At 43.2% G+C, this 18,595-nt stretch overlaps 1 protein-coding gene across 1 annotated transcript; it reads left to right on the forward strand.

Annotated features, from left to right (window-relative positions):
* Positions 1-1,579: 1,579 nt before the first annotated feature.
* On the forward strand, positions 1,580-17,714 carry Plrg1 (pleiotropic regulator 1). The gene is made up of 15 exons (NM_021757.2): positions 1,580-1,681; positions 2,671-2,777; positions 4,220-4,362; positions 4,944-4,997; positions 5,438-5,528; positions 6,123-6,210; positions 10,549-10,650; positions 11,384-11,476; positions 12,672-12,821; positions 12,968-13,069; positions 13,772-13,874; positions 14,701-14,809; positions 16,025-16,164; positions 16,551-16,744; positions 17,535-17,714. Exons 1-15 carry the CDS (start codon positions 1,673-1,675, stop codon positions 17,592-17,594), a joined length of 1,545 nt encoding a protein of 514 aa, NP_068525.1. The 5' UTR covers positions 1,580-1,672; the 3' UTR covers positions 17,595-17,714.
* The last annotated feature ends 881 nt before the right edge of the window (positions 17,715-18,595 follow it).

Raw genomic sequence — 18,595 nt, forward strand, 5'->3', positions numbered from 1 at the left:
ATCAAAATTTAGTCATGCTTGCTTAAAGAAAAAAAAATCCTCTGCGCACAAATGAAGAGCCATAGTGACATCTACTGTCTATATAAGGCGGCTCGCAATGGCGACATCTACAGTCTATATCTTAGCCAGCCAGCACAGGGTTTTATTTTTAAAGATAGGTCCATCTTACTCTTTTTGTTTGTTCTTTTGTTTTTTCCTCTGCGTAGTTCTGGTCCCAGCTGTCCTGGAACGCAGAAATCAGACTACCTCTGCCAGTACTGGGATTAAAGGCATGTGCCAACACCTCTGGGCTAGAATTCTTAACCAGCCAAAGATCCTGGATCTCTTCAAAAACAAGGAAATAGGAGGAGGGAGGCCATAGCAAACAAGAAGAACACAGGTTCCTATGTGAACAAGAAATCTGCCTACGATATATGTGATTTATGGATCTCATAACTAGATAATAGGGTCACTTAAGGTCCTTATTAAGCCAAGAAGGTAATTTTCACATGGGTGACATAATTCGAGAGTTATAAGAAAAGCAAAACCTAGTGTGGTTACCTCTAAGATGGCTGTTGTGAGCCTTGTCCATAAGTTGTGTTCAGGATGACTATCTAACAAGTTTAATGAGAGCTGTCTAGTAGTCATATTAACATAGATATGTTAAGGTCTTTCTAACATTTCCTTAGTGTTTTGTGATTTAAAATGTTCTTTTCTAGGTTATTAATATTTTCTTGCAAAGTATACAAACGTTGACCACCTTTACAGAAAATAAGATCCTTTGACTAAACTCACATTTAAATTTAGAAATGCCCACTTGTGGGCTAGCTACAAAGACGGCTCAGGAGTTAAGGCTCAAACTAAAAGGACGGAAATGACTGTTTTCAGGCTAAAAATGCGACCTTCATGTTTTCATGAATTAAAATATTTGAATTTGAGTGAATAATTATGAATTAAAATATTTGAATTTGAATGAGAGCACTGGCTCACATTGCTATACCTGCGCTACATTTTCACCCTTCTCAAAGTATTCGCAGTACTCTCTGAGGACGGGATCATTGAACTTAATCACAGTTCAGGAAGATGCACAATCAGTGAAAATGCCTTATTTAAGATCACAAATAGCAACTACATCAATATAGAAAACACTTGGAAACGATCGAACGTAAGCCACAGATTTTATCTGGGTGAAACACAAAACGTCAACAGTTTAGCATCAGGTCAAATAAAGTAAAAACAACTTAAGTTCCCAATGGTTTCTGAAAAACGGCTTGCTTAGAATCTCTAAGCAGCACTTAGCTTCCGGAAACAAGTACCTCCCCTAAACAGGGCTTTAAGGCCCGCGCTCCCTTCGCTCCGGCTGGAAGCTCCGCCCTCAGCCAGGGGACTCCGCCCAGTTCCGCCGAGACCCGCCCCTCCCCGCCCCAAACCCCGCCCAGTCCCGCCCAGCGGCTGCCTAGCTCCTACTCTTCGCCACGAGTCTCCGCGCAACTCCGCCTAGCTTCCGCCCTCCACCGCTAGACTCCACCCCTCGACCCCTGCGCGGCGGGTTGCCAATACGCATGCGCGGTTGGCGTCACGTCCGGCGACAGGCCCCAATCTCCGGAAGGAGCGGCAGAATAGTGGCGGCGATTTCTGCGTCGAGCATTTGGAGTTTCTTCGCTGCTGAACGGGTAGACTAAACGGCGGCGACATGGTGGAGGTAAAGTAACGCTCGGGCACTCGGGAGTCGTTTGTCTCTGGAGCTTTGCCCACGGAAGTAGGATGAAAGTACTGGGAATCTGGGGAAGCGAACTGTAGCCAAAACTGGTGGTCTTGGGCTGTCGGGGTGGGAGGAAGGCCGATGACATCCCGAATCCGAGGTTCAGTCGGCGGGAAGCCTGAAGGAATCTTGCAGTCGGTGTGTTGTTGGCATCTGGCCCTTTCCTGGGAGGCGGGGCTTCTGATGCTCCCACCTTGGCTGGGATGCTAGTCCGTGCTGTCTTGTCAGTTTCACAGTTATTTCATCTCTACCCCATTAAAGCTTGCCGTGCTTGATTTTGTTTGTTCTTGCGTATCCCAAACGTTTCTTATTCCCACCCACTGCGTTCCAGATCCACTGCAGTCCTCCTAATCTAGCCCAACATCTTTTGCCTGGACGAATTCTATAGCTTCCAAGTGCTTACGATTAACGAACACATTGAAGGAATGTAGTTCAGTGCTGCTTTCTGTCCCAGTGTTAAATGTTGGTGATGGCAGAGGCCTAAACCCCACCGACCTTCGGAACCCACACTCCCGCAGCATTCACAACTGCTGCAGTTCTGAATTATATGAACGTCTTCGCAGTGGCATCTCCCAGAGCTTGCACTGTTTGAACCTCTATTCTTTGTAAGGCTGTCTCCCTCTCTGCTTACCTGTCAACAGAGAGAACCTTTCTTGATTATATCTAGCAATTCTTTTTTCCCCTCTGAGTCACCCCATCGAACCCTCCAAAATGTGGAATTATTTTGCTTATTTTTGTGTGTTGTCTCTTGAACTCTGACCAGACAGGAGCTTTCTCATCTTTGTTGTTGGCTGCTGTAGTTTGTCACAGTTACTGAGGAGTGTTAGCCTTTATGTATTTAGCATGTAAAGTGCGTAATGAATCTAATGTTGATTAGAGCGTATGGGTCTCTTCTAGCTAGATGTGTGATCTTGATTGTCTCTTTACAGGAGGTACAGAAGCATTCTGTGCACACACTAGTGTTCAGGTCATTGAAGAGGACCCATGACATGTTTGTGGCTGATAATGGAAAACCTGTGCCTTTGGATGAAGAGAGGTAAGTTCTATTCCTTTTCAGTTGCTAAAGTATTTTATATTGATAGAAGAGCGCAAAGTGACAGAGAGGAGGTGACTTTGAAAGGTCTTAAAAATGCAGACACAGGATACTTGGGCAGTAGCGAGTGTCTTTTCATCATAATACAAATAGCATTAACTCATTTTGCTTATTTTTGTGTGTTGTCTCTTGAGCTCTGGCCAGACAGACAATAACTCTTGTCTATTTTAAAAATCTAATTATAGTTTACAGATACCCAGTGTGATGATTTGAAAGAGAATGGCCTCCATAGTTTCATGTATTTAAATGCTTGGTCTCTGTTGGTGGAACTGTTTTGGAAGGGTTAGAGGAGGTGTGTCATTGGGGATAAGCTGTAAGATTTCAGAAACCTACACCATTCCCAGTTAGCTCCCCTATCTATTGCTCCTTTTCTCCCCCCCTCTTTCCTCCCTTACCTCCCTCCCTCCCCCAACAACCCCCACATCATGCTTGTGAATCAGACGTAAGCGCTCAGCTGCTGCTCCAATACCATGCTTGCCTGTCTGCTCTCATGCTCCCTACTCTGATGGTCAAGGACTCTAGCCTCTTAAACCATGACCCCCAAATTAATACTTTCTTCTCTAAATTACCTCAATTATGGTGTTTGCCACAGCAATAGAAAAGTAGCTAGTACCCAGTAATTAGGGGCATTCCTGTCACGTTATCGTATTTCTAGTGCATCACTTTGTGCATGCTTTTAGCTTCCTGCTCTCAGACTCTCGTTGTGCTGAAATTGTTCTTGGCCAGTATCTCTTCTCCCATCTGTGCTCCTTGGTACAGTGAAGACTTCTAAGTGGCATACTCTTGGTTCTCACCAATCCTAGTCTGGGATTGTGTTGTATGCAGTGCCTTTCTCTGTCCTTTGCTTTTTCTTTATAATCTACTTAATTCCCCTCATTTGCATTTATATTTAATTTTTAAGGTGGATTATCTTTTTAAGTAATATAAGTACATTTATCTTTAAAATGCAGAGCTAATTTAGTGCTTTCATTGGGTCTGACTTTTTAGATTACTAATAAAGGTGTCTATACAAATTTTACTATATTCAGACATTTAAAGGTTTTTTTTAAAAGATATATTAGTTTATGTATGTCTTTAATTTACTTGGACCCTTGAGACCTCATTGAAAAAGGTTTTGTGTTTATTCAGCTGCAAACTATGGTCCTGCTTTGGATTAAATGACTACTGTATGGTAGATTGTGAGGTAAAGTAAATACATATGGTATAGAAATACATTTTGAAATTTCATATTTGTTAAAATACTAGTTAACTTGAAAAACATCCTGGATCTGTGAGTTGGAATACAGTATCTCTTTCTGTACTTGTGTTCTGCTAACTGAATATTTTCATTGGTGATGTGTTTCTAATATTTAAGGATGCATTTCATGTTTATGATTTTTAAATAGTCACAAGCGGAAAATGGCAATCAAGCTTCGTAATGAGTATGGCCCTGTGCTGCATATGCCTACTTCAAAAGAGAATCTTAAGGAGAAGGGACCTCAAAACGCACCAGATTCATATCCTCATAAGCAGTATCCTGCCAATCAAGGTGAAAACCATGAGGTTTACAAGTGGAGTTTTAAAATAGAAAACGTTTCCTTAGTGCCTCACTGTGGGGGGACTGCTTATTTGTTGTTGCTATGGTGGAAGTTTTGATGAACTCATCAGAGTAGTAATTAAGATGCTTAGGTGATGACTTTTACTAGAAAGCAGAATGTATGATTATGGTTCTTAGGAGGTAGACAAGATTACAGTGGAGTCTACAGGGAAAAACTGAAGTTGATTCCTAACCTGTGGGGAGACCATCTGTGAGGTCTTTATTTTGGAAAGATGAAATTATAATGAACAAAGAGAATCTAATATTCCATGTGCAACTATTTACTGTGAAGAAAGCTAGAGTAGGTTGTCAGTTGGGGGGCGGGGGGGTCCTGTTCCCAGCATGGCTCGGTGGAAGCACATGATCTGCCTGTTAACAGTTTACAGGCAGAACCATCAACTCCCTGCCTTTCTGAGGCTTCTGTAGAGGTGGAACGGAAAACTTGAGTTAATATTTATAATACCTTTTAAAAGGCAGTACGTTAATAAAGGTAAATTCATTGGCAATGATTTTATTTATTTATTTATTTTTAGGACAAGATGTTGAATATTTGGTGACAGGTACACATCCATATCCACCAGGACCTGGTAGGTGACAGTAAGGTTGCACAGATGTGTAGACAGTGTGCCTTAGACAGTTGTGCAGGTACCTAAATGGAAGAGGATGTATGTGTGTGTGCATGTGTGTGTGTGCATGTGTGTGTGCATGCGTAGACAGGTTAGCACGAAGGAAGCAAGTATAATTAGATAGAGGGCAAAAAGCCTTTTATTTGTATAACACACAGGCATTAAGTACTTCTTATAGTAACTTAATTTACTCTTGGAAGTATTCTGTTAATGTTTGAGTGACTACTGTTTGCTATGAACGTACTGTCTGAATCAATAGGAAAATATCTTTATTGTCTTGGGTTGCTTTTGATACAAAGCTATATGTGTTCCGTCAAATTTGATCTGTGTATTAACCTGAAATTATTATAAGAAATTAAAAGCAACATCAAGCCGAATGTAATGAAGGTTGTTCTATACAGGTGTTGCCTTGACTGCTGATACTAAGATCCAAAGAATGCCAAGCGAGTCAGCCGCACAGTCCTTAGCTGTGGCGTTACCGTCTCAGACCAGGTATGCCTGGGAAGATTACATAGATTTTCAGCATTTGCAGGTTGTTGTTTTGGTTTGCTTTGTTTTCTTGTTAACATGTAAAATGTGGAATCCAGATGCTACCTGTCTACCTTTAAAAAGAAAACCTGTGTGTGGGGGTGGTTACAGTGGGTGGGGGTGGGGGTGGGTGTGAACCTCAGTGCTCATGTGTAAATAAAAAGACAGCTTCTGGGAATTGGTTCTCCTTCTACTGTAAGTTCAGGGATTGAACTCAGGCATATATAGCATGCCTTTACCCACACTACCATTTTAACACTCCCACCATTTTTTATTTAGGGTCTTTTACTGACCTGGAACTCAGCAAGTAGGCTTGGCTAGCTGGCCCTGGCCATGTGCCTGTTTTGTCTCCAATGCTAGGGTCACCAGCATGTGTCACCATGCTTTTTCTTTTTTTTTTTTTTTTTAAAACAAAGGTTCTGGGAATTGAACTCCTCCTGCTTAGAACAGCAAGCACTTAACTGACTGAGGTGGCTCACAGAATTCTTAAAAGAGAGTTTGTGCAGATTCCATAACTAGGGATGTGCTGAGTGGTTATTCTTGATCTCTGTTCTGCAGAGTTGATGCAAATCGGACTGCGCCTGCTGGAAGTGAATACCGACACCCAGGGGCTTCTGACCGTTCCCAGCCCACAGCAATGAATTCTGTAAGTCTCCTGGGTCAAAAAGTGGCAGATTTCTAGCTCTAGGAACATGATTCCTCTTTTATCTTAAGTCTTACATGGATACTGAAATCAGTACTGTCCTGGGATCTGTTAATAAAAATAGCAGCCTGGGTTAGTCCTTAGCATTTCATAGCCCTAAACACATGGTTTTGGTAAGTTGCTATTTTTTTTAGATTCCCACAATATAAATAGTGGGTTTGTAAATGACGATACTGTGATCATGGTAGTTGCTATTCACTCTCAGAAGAACAAGGGATGGGGCTGGGAAACAGTTCAGTCAGTTAAGAGCACACACTGCAAGCACAAGGACCAGAGGTCAATCCCCAGCACCACAGAGAGGCTGTGTGTGGCTGTGTGTAACTCCAGCAGTGATGGCGCGGGGCAGTCAAAGTAGGTGTGGCAAGGTTCTCTGGAACCTTGGCCAGAGAACAGTGGCCAGCCAGCTCAGCTGGAAAGGGAAATCCTTAGCTTCAGGCTCACTGAATCCCTTTGTTATAGAGTCAAGAGTGGTGATGGAACAGAACACCTGACATTTTCTGACCTGCACATGCACACACAAAATAGTTTTAAGGAAATCATCTTTATAGTACTGGGATATTTTTCATCTTGAGCAGGGCCTGTCTCTAGGTTCTTATGTTGCTTTTATTGCTGCCAGTGAATTGGTTTATTTCTTTAAGCTACTTTTCCTTACTACAGTTAAGAGGAAAATGCCACACTAGTAATAGCATCCAGCACACACAGAGACGGACACACACACTGCAGGGAGTGTTATCTGAACCTTGTGTGGGGTGGGTTCATGTTGCTTTGGGCGTGCACTGATGTCTGGTTGGGTTGGTGTATGGTTGCAGTTGAGCGCTACCTCTGTGCAGCCCCTTGAATGAGCCCTGGCTTTACTTGCGTAGGGATGGAGCTCATTTGGCCGTCAGACCCCACACCACATTTCAGAGCAGATCTCTGTTTAGGCTTTCTGCTCCCTTAGGATAGAATTTAAGTTTCTTGAGGATTAGGGTCTCATGTAGCCTTCACTCTTGTATCTGAGCTAACCTTGAACTGACCTCCACCTCCTGATTGCTCAAATTGCAGGCTGGAGATAAACCCAGATCTTCACGGATGCTAGGCAAGCAGTCTACCAACTAAGCCACATGCGCTGGCCCGGTTAACACCTGCTAAGGGTAGAATTTCATAGGTTTCAGTGTAGTTTTGAATTAATGAAGTGATGTTAATGGTAGATTCTTTAGTTGAGCATTCTTTATTTAAAGTGCTTAGGACTACAAGTGTTTTAGATTAGATTTTAGGGTTTTTTGCACGGAATATTGATATACACATTTTTAAATTAATTGCATGTCTTCTTTGACATTTCATACATGTAAAAAGTGTGTTCTGGTTGCTCTTACCTCCCACCCTCAGTCTTCCCTCCCTTCTACAAATCCCTTTTCCATTTCTAGGTTTGTTTTGTTTTGTTTAGTGGCCCATTTGGTCTAACCAGGCTGTGAATAGACTATGGGCTTAGGACTAGCCATTTGAGGGTCAGCCCCATGTTCCCCTCCCCATCCACACCCTAGTTGATGGGGTTAGTCTTGTGTAGGCCTAGTGCAGGTTCCTGCAGCACCTGTGAGTTCAAGATTTCACTTGTGTTAGGCTCAAAAACGGCATCTGTCTGTCGTTTGTCCTTCCACTTTGTCTTCCACAGTGCTCGCTGAGCCTTAGAGGAGCTGCTGTGGACGTGTGGTCAGTGCTGAGCACCCAACTGTTGCCTGTGTTCTGCACTTAGACAGCCATGGGTCTCTGCGTTTGTGACTGTGACCTCCAAAGACATCCCACTCATTACTTCCAGCACTAGCATTGGTCTATGGGTATAGAGATAGATAGTTAGAAGACTTCTAGCCATATGTTTTCACCCACGCTTATAGTGCCATGTATGGCTTCCCTCCTGTGGTGCAGGCCTAAAATCAAAGCACAGAGCAGTTAAATACTCCTATGACAGTAGTACCACTATTGTATAATGGGTACATCCCACCTGACTAGTTGGTATTGAAGTTCATAGAGGTTGAAGCTGGGTAGGCCCATTGATGCCTTTTCTCCACTGAGAGCTCCTGTCTCATCTTCCAGCTGTGAAAGCTGGCTAGTACGGTGAGTTTCCATTTCTGTTCCAGCTCTTTCTCTGTCTTGCAACCCAGGTGTGCGGCGTCCTCAGCAGTAGGGTCTTAACATTGAGTTCTGGTCATACTCACTCTTGTGCACTATCGGTCTGAAATCTAGATTAGGCGTGGCTTTTGAAGCATTTGGAAGTTTAAATTTTTGGGTTAAGGATGCTCAGCTTGTATCAGCTACTAGATATTTTAAAATAGTGTTTAATTATTGTGTTAGAAGGATGAGAGATAAACGGAGGTTATCAAGTTTTTGCCTAAAGTTGGCCAGCTAGTTGGGTTTTGAACTCCAGAACTCAGAGTGCAGTACCCGTCTACTTGGGTGTTTTTTTTTATTTCTTTTTCTTTTTAATTTTTATTAACATTTATTTACATTTCAAAAGTTTCCCCCTTTCCCAGTACCCCTTCCCGAGTTTTTACCCCCCTCTCCCACTTCTGAGAGGGTGCTCCCCTCCAGCAGCATCCCTCCTCCTGGGGCATCTAGCTTCCACAGGAATAAGGACATCCTCTCCCACTGAGGCCAGACAAGGCAGTACTCTGTTTCACATGTGCCTGGAGCCATCTAGCCACCCATGTATGCTCCTTGCCTTTTGGCCTAGTCTCTGGGAGCTCTGAGGGGTCCAGGTTAGAGGACACTGTTGTTCTTCCTATGGGGTTGCCATCCCCTGCAGCTCCTTAGTCCTTCCTCTAACTCTTCCATATTGACCCCCGCCTGTAGTCCAATGGTTGGCTCTAGTGTCTACATGTGTCTCAGTCAGTCGCTGGTAGATCCTCTAGGAGGACAGCCATGCCAGGCTCCCGTCTGCAAGTAAAACATGGCTTTAGCAATAGTGTCAGGGTTTGGTGCCTGGACATGGGATGGATCCCAAGTTGTGCCAGTCACTGGGTGGCCTTTCTTTCAGTCTGCTCCATTTTTGTCCCTTCATATTTTTTAGACAGGAACAATTCTGTGTTAAAAATTTTGAAGATGGGTGGGTGGCCCACTGTCTTTACTGCGGGTCATGTCTATCTACAGAAGGTGGTCTCATTAGGTTCCATCTCCCCCTCTTGAGCATTTCGGCCGGTGTCATCCCCGTTGAGTTCTAGTAGCCTCTTACATCCCAGGTCTCCTGGGCTTTTTAGAGGCTCTTCCCACCCTCCACCCCACTGCTGCGTCTTTCAGTTCATTCTTGTGGCCCTCGGGGCTTCTCTCCTGTTCCCCCCACACCTGATTTTGCCCCACCCCCTTTTCTCCTCCCGTCCCTTTCCCACCCAGGTCCCTCTCCCTTCCTCTGTCTCTCATGATTATTTTGTTTCCCTTCGAAGTGGGTTTCAGGTATCCACACGTGGACCTTCCTTCTCCTTAAGCTTCTGTGAGTTATTTCATGAGTACTCTGAACTTTTTTGTAAATATCCACTTATCAGTGAATATATCATGCATGTCCATTTGGGTCTGGGTTACCTCACTCAGGATGATATTTTGTAGTTCCCTCCATTTGCCTGCAAAAATTCATGATGTTCTCATTTTTAGTAGCTGAATAATATTCCATTGTGTAATGAACCACATTTTCTGTATCCGTTCCTCTGTTGAAGGGCATCTGGGTTCTTTCCAGCTTCTGGCTATTATAAATAAGGCTGCTATGAACATAGTGGAGCACGTGTCTTTTTTATATGTTGGGGCATCTTTTGGGTATATGCCCAAGAGGGGTATAGCTGGGTCCTCAGGTAGAACTATTTCCAGTTTTCTGAGGAACCTCCAGACTGATTTCCAGAATGGTTGTACCAGTCTGCAGTCCCACCAGCTCTGAAGGAGTGCGCTCTTTCTCCACATCCTTGCCAACATGTTCTGTCACCTGAGATTTTGATCTAAGCCATTCTGACTGGTGTGAGGTGGAATCTCAGGATTGTTTTGATTTTCATTTCCCTGTTGACTAAGGATGTTAAACATTTCTTTAGGTACTTCTTAGCCATTTGAGATTCTTCAGTTGAGAATTCTCTCCGAACATAAAGAGTTCTGATGAAGCATTACATTTCTTTTTTTAAGTTAAAAGGTATTTTAGCTGTCTTCCTCTCCAGTTAATAAAAAAAAAAAAAGCCATTCATAAATCCTCCTTCAATTTGTATCTTTGAATTAGTGGGTTGAATCCTTCAGTGTGATAGCTGTAATAGTTGTGTCATCTGCCTGTATCTCTAGATGATTATGGAGACCAGCAATACCAAGAACTCTGCATTAATGGCTAAAAAAGCCCCTACAATGCCCAAACCCCAGTGGCACCCACCGTGGAAACTCTACAGGGTAAGTGGGTCTGTGTTTCCATCAGCCAGGAGTGGGGGTGAGAGCTTCAGTGTGGACTGTGCTGGGGTGTCAGGATACGGTGGAAGGCAGCACACATGCGGAGAGCAGGTAACTGAGTTCCTGCTGTGGCCGTGAAGGAGACATTTCTTAGAAAGATGCTTCCTTGGTCAGTGGTCCTTCAGCAGTAATAAATTATACAATGACTCAAGATACATCAGATCAAAATAGACAGGAAATGGACGGCCTGCATGGTTGTTTCCCATGTACCATCCATCCTGCTGTGTGGGGCTGATGGATTTTAGTAGATAGAGATCTGAGTACTCACTGCGTGATCATGATGTCACCTTATCCCTGTCCTACTATAGTTATACACGCTTCCCCTCCTGGCAACCGCTCATCTGTATTCTGTTAGTACACCTGCATGTCTTTGGTCTTAACTTCGCCATGACATGCAAAGTGGACAGCAGATGTTTCTGGAGAGTGGTGTCCTTCCCTTTCTGATTTTGAGATAAAGTGCATCCCTTTTTCCTGGTTAGTAGTATTCCATCGTATAGCTGCACCACACTTTCAGTATTCATTCACTCATTGAAGGTGATGTTTCTCACTCTAAAATATAATCCTCAAACTACAACTGTTTTTGAAGATGATGGTTCAAGTCCAGGTTGTGGTTAAAATTGAGTGCATTTTAGATAATGTATGGATCAATCTAACCACCTCACTTTTCGTTACACAGGTTATCAGTGGGCATCTTGGCTGGGTTCGGTGTATTGCTGTGGAACCTGGAAATCAGTGGTTCGTTACTGGATCTGCTGACAGAACTATAAAGGTAATAAAGAGAATGTTGGGTGTCTTTCATAAGTTACTCCCTAGAGCAGTATTGTTGATGCAGGAAAATTTACCATCAATACTAGTAACGATACGTGTTTGCATAGTGGCATTCAAACTTGTTTTGTAAGCATGTTAACTGCCTACTGTTGGTTCTGTGTAACTTACAGAAGTATGTTTTCTGTGATGACAGGATGAAAGCATAGTTCTCTGTAGAAGTGTGGTGGAAAGTTCTCTGAGAGCCAGACTGGTACTGCAGTTAGAGCGTCAGGTGGACTGGGTTTAGAAAGTTGGTGTTGATGTGCCAGTGTATCTACTGTTAACCCTTTATCGGTGTGTACATGGATGTACTGCTTAAGAATCAGCTTTTAAATTGCTTTAGGTCTCACTGTGACTGTAGCCGGACTGACCTTGCCGAATAGACCAGGCTAATGTTAAGTCCACAGAGACCCACCTGGCTCTGGAGTGCTGGGGTTAAAGGCAGTGTGCACCACCATGCCTGGGAGAAATCCCTAGTTTATTTTGAATCTTGTTTTTCTCACCCAGCATCATCTTGAAGGCCTATTATGAAAAGTTCAGTATTTTACATGAGTAGAATGTGCAGATAATTCTGTAACTTGTTCCCTATTGTTCAACGTTAAAGTTTTTAGTTTGATGGTTTTTCCTTGTGATAGCCCGCATTTGTTTAGACTGCTCTTTGTGTATTGTGTGTTGTAGTTTGATAGACCCTCATAACTACAAGGTTAGGACAAAAGTCTGAGCTGGTACAGGGAGCGCAGCTTTATCTCCAAAGTAGGTGAGCTGATGCTTGATCTGTTGTCGTGTAGCACTTCAGACAAGTGCAGGGATGTGACCACTGGAAACAGACAGAGGTCTGATTTTAAGCAGACATGCAGACATGTAGTGAGGTTAACATTTTTGTCCTTGGTATTTTCTGGATTAAGTTGCCATTCTCTCTGGTACAGTTAATGATGCTTTGTCGGTATTTTTTTGTTCTTTTATGAATTGGGAACAGTAACCTTGCCATATTCTGCAAATATTTACCCAGCTTCAATGTGCCTTTTCCCCTGCTTTTATTTGGAGAGGGATCATTTTAAAGAGACTTGATTTCCCCTGTATACATTTATTGTTATGTCAGTGTATTATGTTGGTGGGGGAAGTAACCAGGATAAAGCAGAACAATTACTTGATTTCAGATTTGGGACTTGGCCAGTGGCAAATTAAAGCTGTCATTGACTGGCCACATCAGCACAGTACGCGGTGTGATTGTGAGCACGAGGAGCCCTTACTTGTTCTCTTGTGGAGAAGACAAACAAGTGAAGTGTTGGGATCTTGAATATAACAAGGTAAGCCTGGAGCCATCGAGCTTGTTTTTATTCACTGCCGGCCCTTTGAGGGCTATGTTAGCTCTTTGCCTTGGCACTGCATCTCCGGGCCGCACTGTTGATGTTTCTGTTGCTAGAAATTGTAACTTTTCCACTTTTATTTTTAGGTTATACGGCACTATCATGGCCATCTAAGTGCAGTGTATGGTCTGGATTTGCATCCAACAATCGATGTCCTGGTCACTTGTAGTCGAGATTCTACTGCTCGGGTAAATGAAATGTGGTTGTGTGGTTTTTTTAGGTGTCCTGTATCTTCTCATATGCAAACTTGGTATTAGTGGGTTTTTGTTTTGTTTTATGTTTTTAGGAGAACAGGTTCTTGACTTATCACTCACCTGGTCCCTTGGGATTCGTGACTTCTTCGTTTGCTATCGCTCTTCAGTTCGGTGTTTACTGTCGTTAATGTCCTGAATCATGTTGACATAATGACAGCCTCATAGTCTCAGCTGGTGGTTCTCAACCTGGGGTGTGATCCCTTTAGGGTTAGAATAACCCTTTCACAGGGGTCACCTAAGACCATGAGAAAACACAGATATTTATGCTCTGCTTCCTAACAGTAGCAGAATTGCAGTTATGAAGTAACAATGAAAATAACTTTATGGTTGGAGTCTCTGCAATGTGAGAAACTGTGTTAAAGGTTTGCAGCACTAGAAAGCTTGAGAACCACTGGTCTAGACTCTCACGGTGGTTTCCTGTTAGCTGTTTAATTCTCTAGTCCCATCTGGGACCAAGCTGATAGATGAATGTCCTGATCTTTCTGCCTTGGCCACTGTATCCCCATAGCACATGGGTCATTGTCCTCCATTTGCGCATTTCCTTCACGATGTTCAGACACACTGGTTTGGCAAGCTTAGAGCTTTGAGATCCGAATGCCTGTTCTTTTTCATATCATGTTGATTTTACTTTTACAGATCTGGGATGTGAGAACTAAAGCCAGTGTGCACACTTTGTCTGGACACACAAATGCAGTTGCTACCGTGAGATGCCAAGCTGCAGAGCCACAAATTATTACTGGTACGATCTGCTTCTCCACCCACTGCCATACCAGAAGCATCGCGCGCCATTCTGCAGCCGCCGTGAGCTCCCCCACCTCCGACTTATGCTCTAGTTTCTCTTTGTATCTTAATCATGGGTGTTTGAAATGCAGGCTTGCATGATGTTTTCTAAGATTCTTTTTATTTGCTTTGCTTTTTTATATTTTTTACCTTGTGCTTTTTATGTATTATAGGATATGTTAGGCATTGTTAATGCTGTTTAGAAAACTGCTATAAAATACAGTCAAGTGTCATTCTAGAACCCCATGTCCATCGTTTTAGTTTGAATCTTACTTGAATGACAGTGGATCTTTACTTCGACTGGAAGTTAATTCTTCAGTTGGTTTGTTTTGTTAACTAGAAATATTAAGATAGAAAGACTCATTTTGTTTCCTTCCCTGCCACTGGAGTTTAAAATTGCATGTTGGTTTTTATTTGCTATTTATAGGGTTTTTAGACTTGTATGCTTTGCCTGCATATATGTGGTGCATATATGTGGTGCCCACAGAGGTCAGAAGGAAGGGTCGGAGTCGCTGGAGCTGCAGTTACAGATGGTTCTCCTCACTGTATGGTGCTGGAATCTAACCTAGGCCTGCAGGAAGAGAAGGCAGGGCTCTTAGCCACTCTTTAGAGCCTCAGGCAAAAAGTTGCAAAGAACCAAATATAAAGTAACTGTAGTTTTAGGACTTTGAGGAAATTATTTACAGTGGTAGGACTTTCACTTAGTGTATAGATATATACAGACGAATTCTTTGTGTTTTGTTGTGTTTTAACTTGGGGATTCTGTCTGGGTGCCTTTATTACAGGAAGTCACGATACCACAATACGATTATGGGATCTGGTGGCTGGAAAGACACGAGTCACATTGACGAATCATAAGAAGTCAGTCAGGGCTGTGGTCTTACATCCGCTACAGTAAGTGTGTTGTGCTGATTAGCTTTTCTTTGTCTGTGTCTTAGTGAAACTCTAGCACCAGGAGGGGCTGTTTTCACACCTTCTGCCAGTGCTCCTTGCGGACAGACTTTCATCCCATCTGTTGCTCTCTTGCCTCACGTTCTATCTGGAATGAAGGGCATGGCCCCTCTACCTGTGACAAATAAGGCCAAGTCACAGTTAAAGCTGCATGTCAGAGTAGGCATGTCAGAGTAGTGTCTGGGTGTGTTCAGGACATACAGGGCACTGAACCTCCTTTACCTGTCTTAGATTGTTTCACATATGGTGTCCTGGCAGACAGACAGAAGAGTTAGATTCCTAAGGGAGAAATCAGTGTGCGGGAGGAAATGGAGGAAGAGCCATCAGCCCAGCGGTCATAGTTAGCAGAGAAGGCGGGTCACACTGACGTCAGTACATCACTCCTGATGCTCAGCTCCTCCCTCTGCCGCTCCCCTCTCCTTCCCTTTCTTGTCCCCTTTCCTTCCTCTTTCTCTTGCCATCCCTCTCGTTCCTTCTTTCCCTTTCTTCAAGATTTTTTTTTGCCCAGTGTTTGTGTGCATTGGTTGTTAGTGTAGCAGTGTGCCCAGTGTTTGTGTGCATTGGTTGTTAGTGTAGCAGTGTGCCCAGTGAGTGTGTGCATTGGTTGTTAGTGTAGCAGTGTGCCCAGTGAGTGTGTGCATTGGTTGTTTAGTGTAGCAGTGTGCCCAGTGAGTGTGTGCATTGGTTGTTAGTGTAGCAGTGTGCCCAGTGTGTGTGCATTGGTTGTTAGTGTAGCAGTGTGCCCAGTGTGTGTGTGCATTGGTTGTTGGTGTAGCAGTGTGCCCAGTGTGTGTGTGCATTGGTTGTTAGTGTAGCAGTGTGCCCAGTGAGTGTGTGCATTGGTTGTTAGTGTAGCAGTGTGCCCAGTGAGTGTGTGCATTGGTTGTTAGTGTAGCAGTGTGCCCAGTGTGTGTGTGCATTGGTTGTTTAGTGTAGCACACTGAAGAAACCAAAACTTCGCTCTGGGATGTCCGTGTATTTCAGCAGTCGGACAAGGCTGGTGGCACTTGGAATGAATACAGTGATGATTTTGTACTGTGATGAACAGGAACATTTTACTGAGGCTGTCGGGACCAGTGAGCACACAGGGATTTTTAAAGCTGCGAGTTTCTTTGATGCACTGTACTCCCCATTAAGTCTTGTCAATCTTTGTTCCAGTTACACATTTGCATCTGGTTCTCCAGATAACATAAAGCAGTGGAAATTCCCTGACGGAGGCTTCATTCAGAATCTCTCTGGGCACAATGCAATTATTAACACGCTGGCAGTCAATACGGATGGAGTACTTGTATCTGGAGGTAACACAAGGTTTTCATGGTGTTTCGTTTGCCCTTCTGTTGTCGTGAGTGAGTTAGGGTAGTCTCTACAGCATCACACTATGTTGTAGTGCACTCTCCTGATCCACGGTAGCCTGTTGCATTGTTTAGACATCTTTGCATTCCCATGTGATAAAGGTAGGGACTTATGCTAGTAACTGCCCGAAGTGTAGTTGGATTTTAAATGTTATGGTTCCTTTCCAGGTCTATAATTCTGAATTAAACACAAATGAAAGTAGACAAAACCATATTAGGGAATTTGAGTGTGTGTGTGTGTGTTCCACATCCTTGTGTTGCCGATGTGAAGTTTATATCATGGGCCATGAGCTGTGGAAGGGATAGAAATATAACTACGTGTTCCTTTACAGCTGACAATGGCACTATGCACCTTTGGGACTGGAGAACTGGCTATAATTTTCAGCGCGTTCATGCTGCTGTACAGCCTGGGTCTTTGGACAGTGAATCAGGAATATTCGCTTGTGCTTTTGATCGGTCAGAAAGTCGGTTACTAACAGCTGAAGCTGATAAAACCATTAAAGTTTACAGAGAGGATGAGACTGCGGTAAGTTCTTAGTTTCCATATCTATCTATCCATGTGTCCGTCCATCCATCTGTCCATCCATCCATCCACCTACCTACCTACCTATCTTCCTATCTTCCTTTTTAGTTTAATTTAATTTATGTTTTATATTTAGAGACACGGTATCACATGGTATCCCTTTCTAGCCTAGAATTCACTTTGTAGCTTAAGTTGACCTTAAACTTGAAGCTGTCTTCTTGCCTCTGCCTCCCAGAAGCTGAGGTTATTGGCATGAGCCACCACACCCACCTTTGACGTGCATTTTAAAGTAAAACAACTGCATGCCAATTGGCAAGGACTGCTCATTCGATTACAGAAAGAAAGGGACTCACTCGAGTACTTTGGGGTTCCTCACCTGGATAGTGATCTTGGGACTTCTGTGTGGTTTCATTGATGCAGAAACATCAGTATAAAAGCATTACTTTTTAAGTCCAGTTCTTCCTCAATACAGTTACCGGAAAGGAAAATGATACATGAATCATGGTAAACAGTAGACTGCTGTGGAAACAAGATGTAGAATTACAGTGGTGGTATTGCTATAATATCTAAATGGAAATCTGACGTTAGGTGAAAATCCAACCCAGCATGTGGTAAACCATTTATCCCTTGTTAACCTTGGATAGTGCCAGGAGTTTGTCAGCTGTTTCTAAAATTCTTCCAGATCTCCTAAACACATCCTGCCGACGAATACTGTGACTTAGCAGAGACAGGTCTTTTTGTTGAAAGGAAACAAACTAATAAAATAACACTTTGTTTACTGTTCTGTTTTCAGACAGAAGAAACTCACCCAGTCAGCTGGAAACCAGAAATTATCAAGAGAAAGAGATTTTAGTGTCCTCATGGCTGTCCTGTTCATAGCTTGGTGTTGCTGAGGATGTCCAGTCATTCATGGATGCTCACTTGCAGAAAACATGGCTGCTTTGTATTTTACAATAAACTGCTCCCCATGTCCCTCACCTGTGTTTGATTTCTAAAATAAACAGTTTATAGTTTTAGTAGTAAAATGTAAATATAAAGAACTCAGGCTTATTGAGCCTTGCTGATTCTAACACCATGTTGGCAGGGATGGATGCGCGCGCGCGCGCGCGCGCGCGTGTGTGTGTGTGTGTGTGTGTGTGTGTGTGTGTGTGTGTTTCACCTAGATGTACATCTGTATACAATGTGTGTGCCTGGTGCCCATGAAAACCAGAAGAAGGTGTCAGATCCCTGAAAACAGAGTTACAGATAGTTGTGAGCCACAATGTAGGTGCTGGGGATGGAACCTGGGTCCTCTAGAAGAGCAGTCAATGTCCTTAACCATTTCTGAAACCCCTATTTTGATAATTCTGTTAGAAAAATCCTAATGGATGTTTGAGAGGAAATTTTTTTAGGCAGTTCTTTGAAAATTTAAGACAATGGCTGATAATTTGGGATTAAAGGATTGAAGTTCTTTCTGGGCATGGTAGTGATAGGTACGTGCTTTTAATCCCAGCACTAATGAAGCAGAAGCAGGTAGTTCTCTGTTAGTTCGAGATAGCATAGTCTGTGTAGTGAGTTCCAGGTTAGCTTGAGCTACCTAGACACGTGGTGGTCGGGATGGTGGTGGTAGAGGTGGTGATTGAGCTTTTAGTCTGACTTACTCCGAAAGGTTTATCTGTTCTACCACGTTTTCAATGTGTTCTGGTCCAGAAAAGATAGAAGTATGCATTCTCTGAGGCTTGCAGCCTTAGCTTGCTGGGAAAATGCTGAAACCAGGTCAGTGGTTCTGGGGGAACTCAGAGGCATAGCTGTTGATAATTCTTGGGTGGCATGAGGACATTTTCTAGCAAGAAGCATGTGAACTGACCTTAAAGT

The sequence above is a fragment of the Rattus norvegicus genome, chromosome 2 (genome assembly GCF_021556685.1).
Source record: "Rattus norvegicus strain SHRSP/BbbUtx chromosome 2, alternate assembly SHRSP_T2T, whole genome shotgun sequence".
Classification (NCBI taxonomy): Eukaryota; Metazoa; Chordata; class Mammalia; order Rodentia; family Muridae; genus Rattus; species Rattus norvegicus.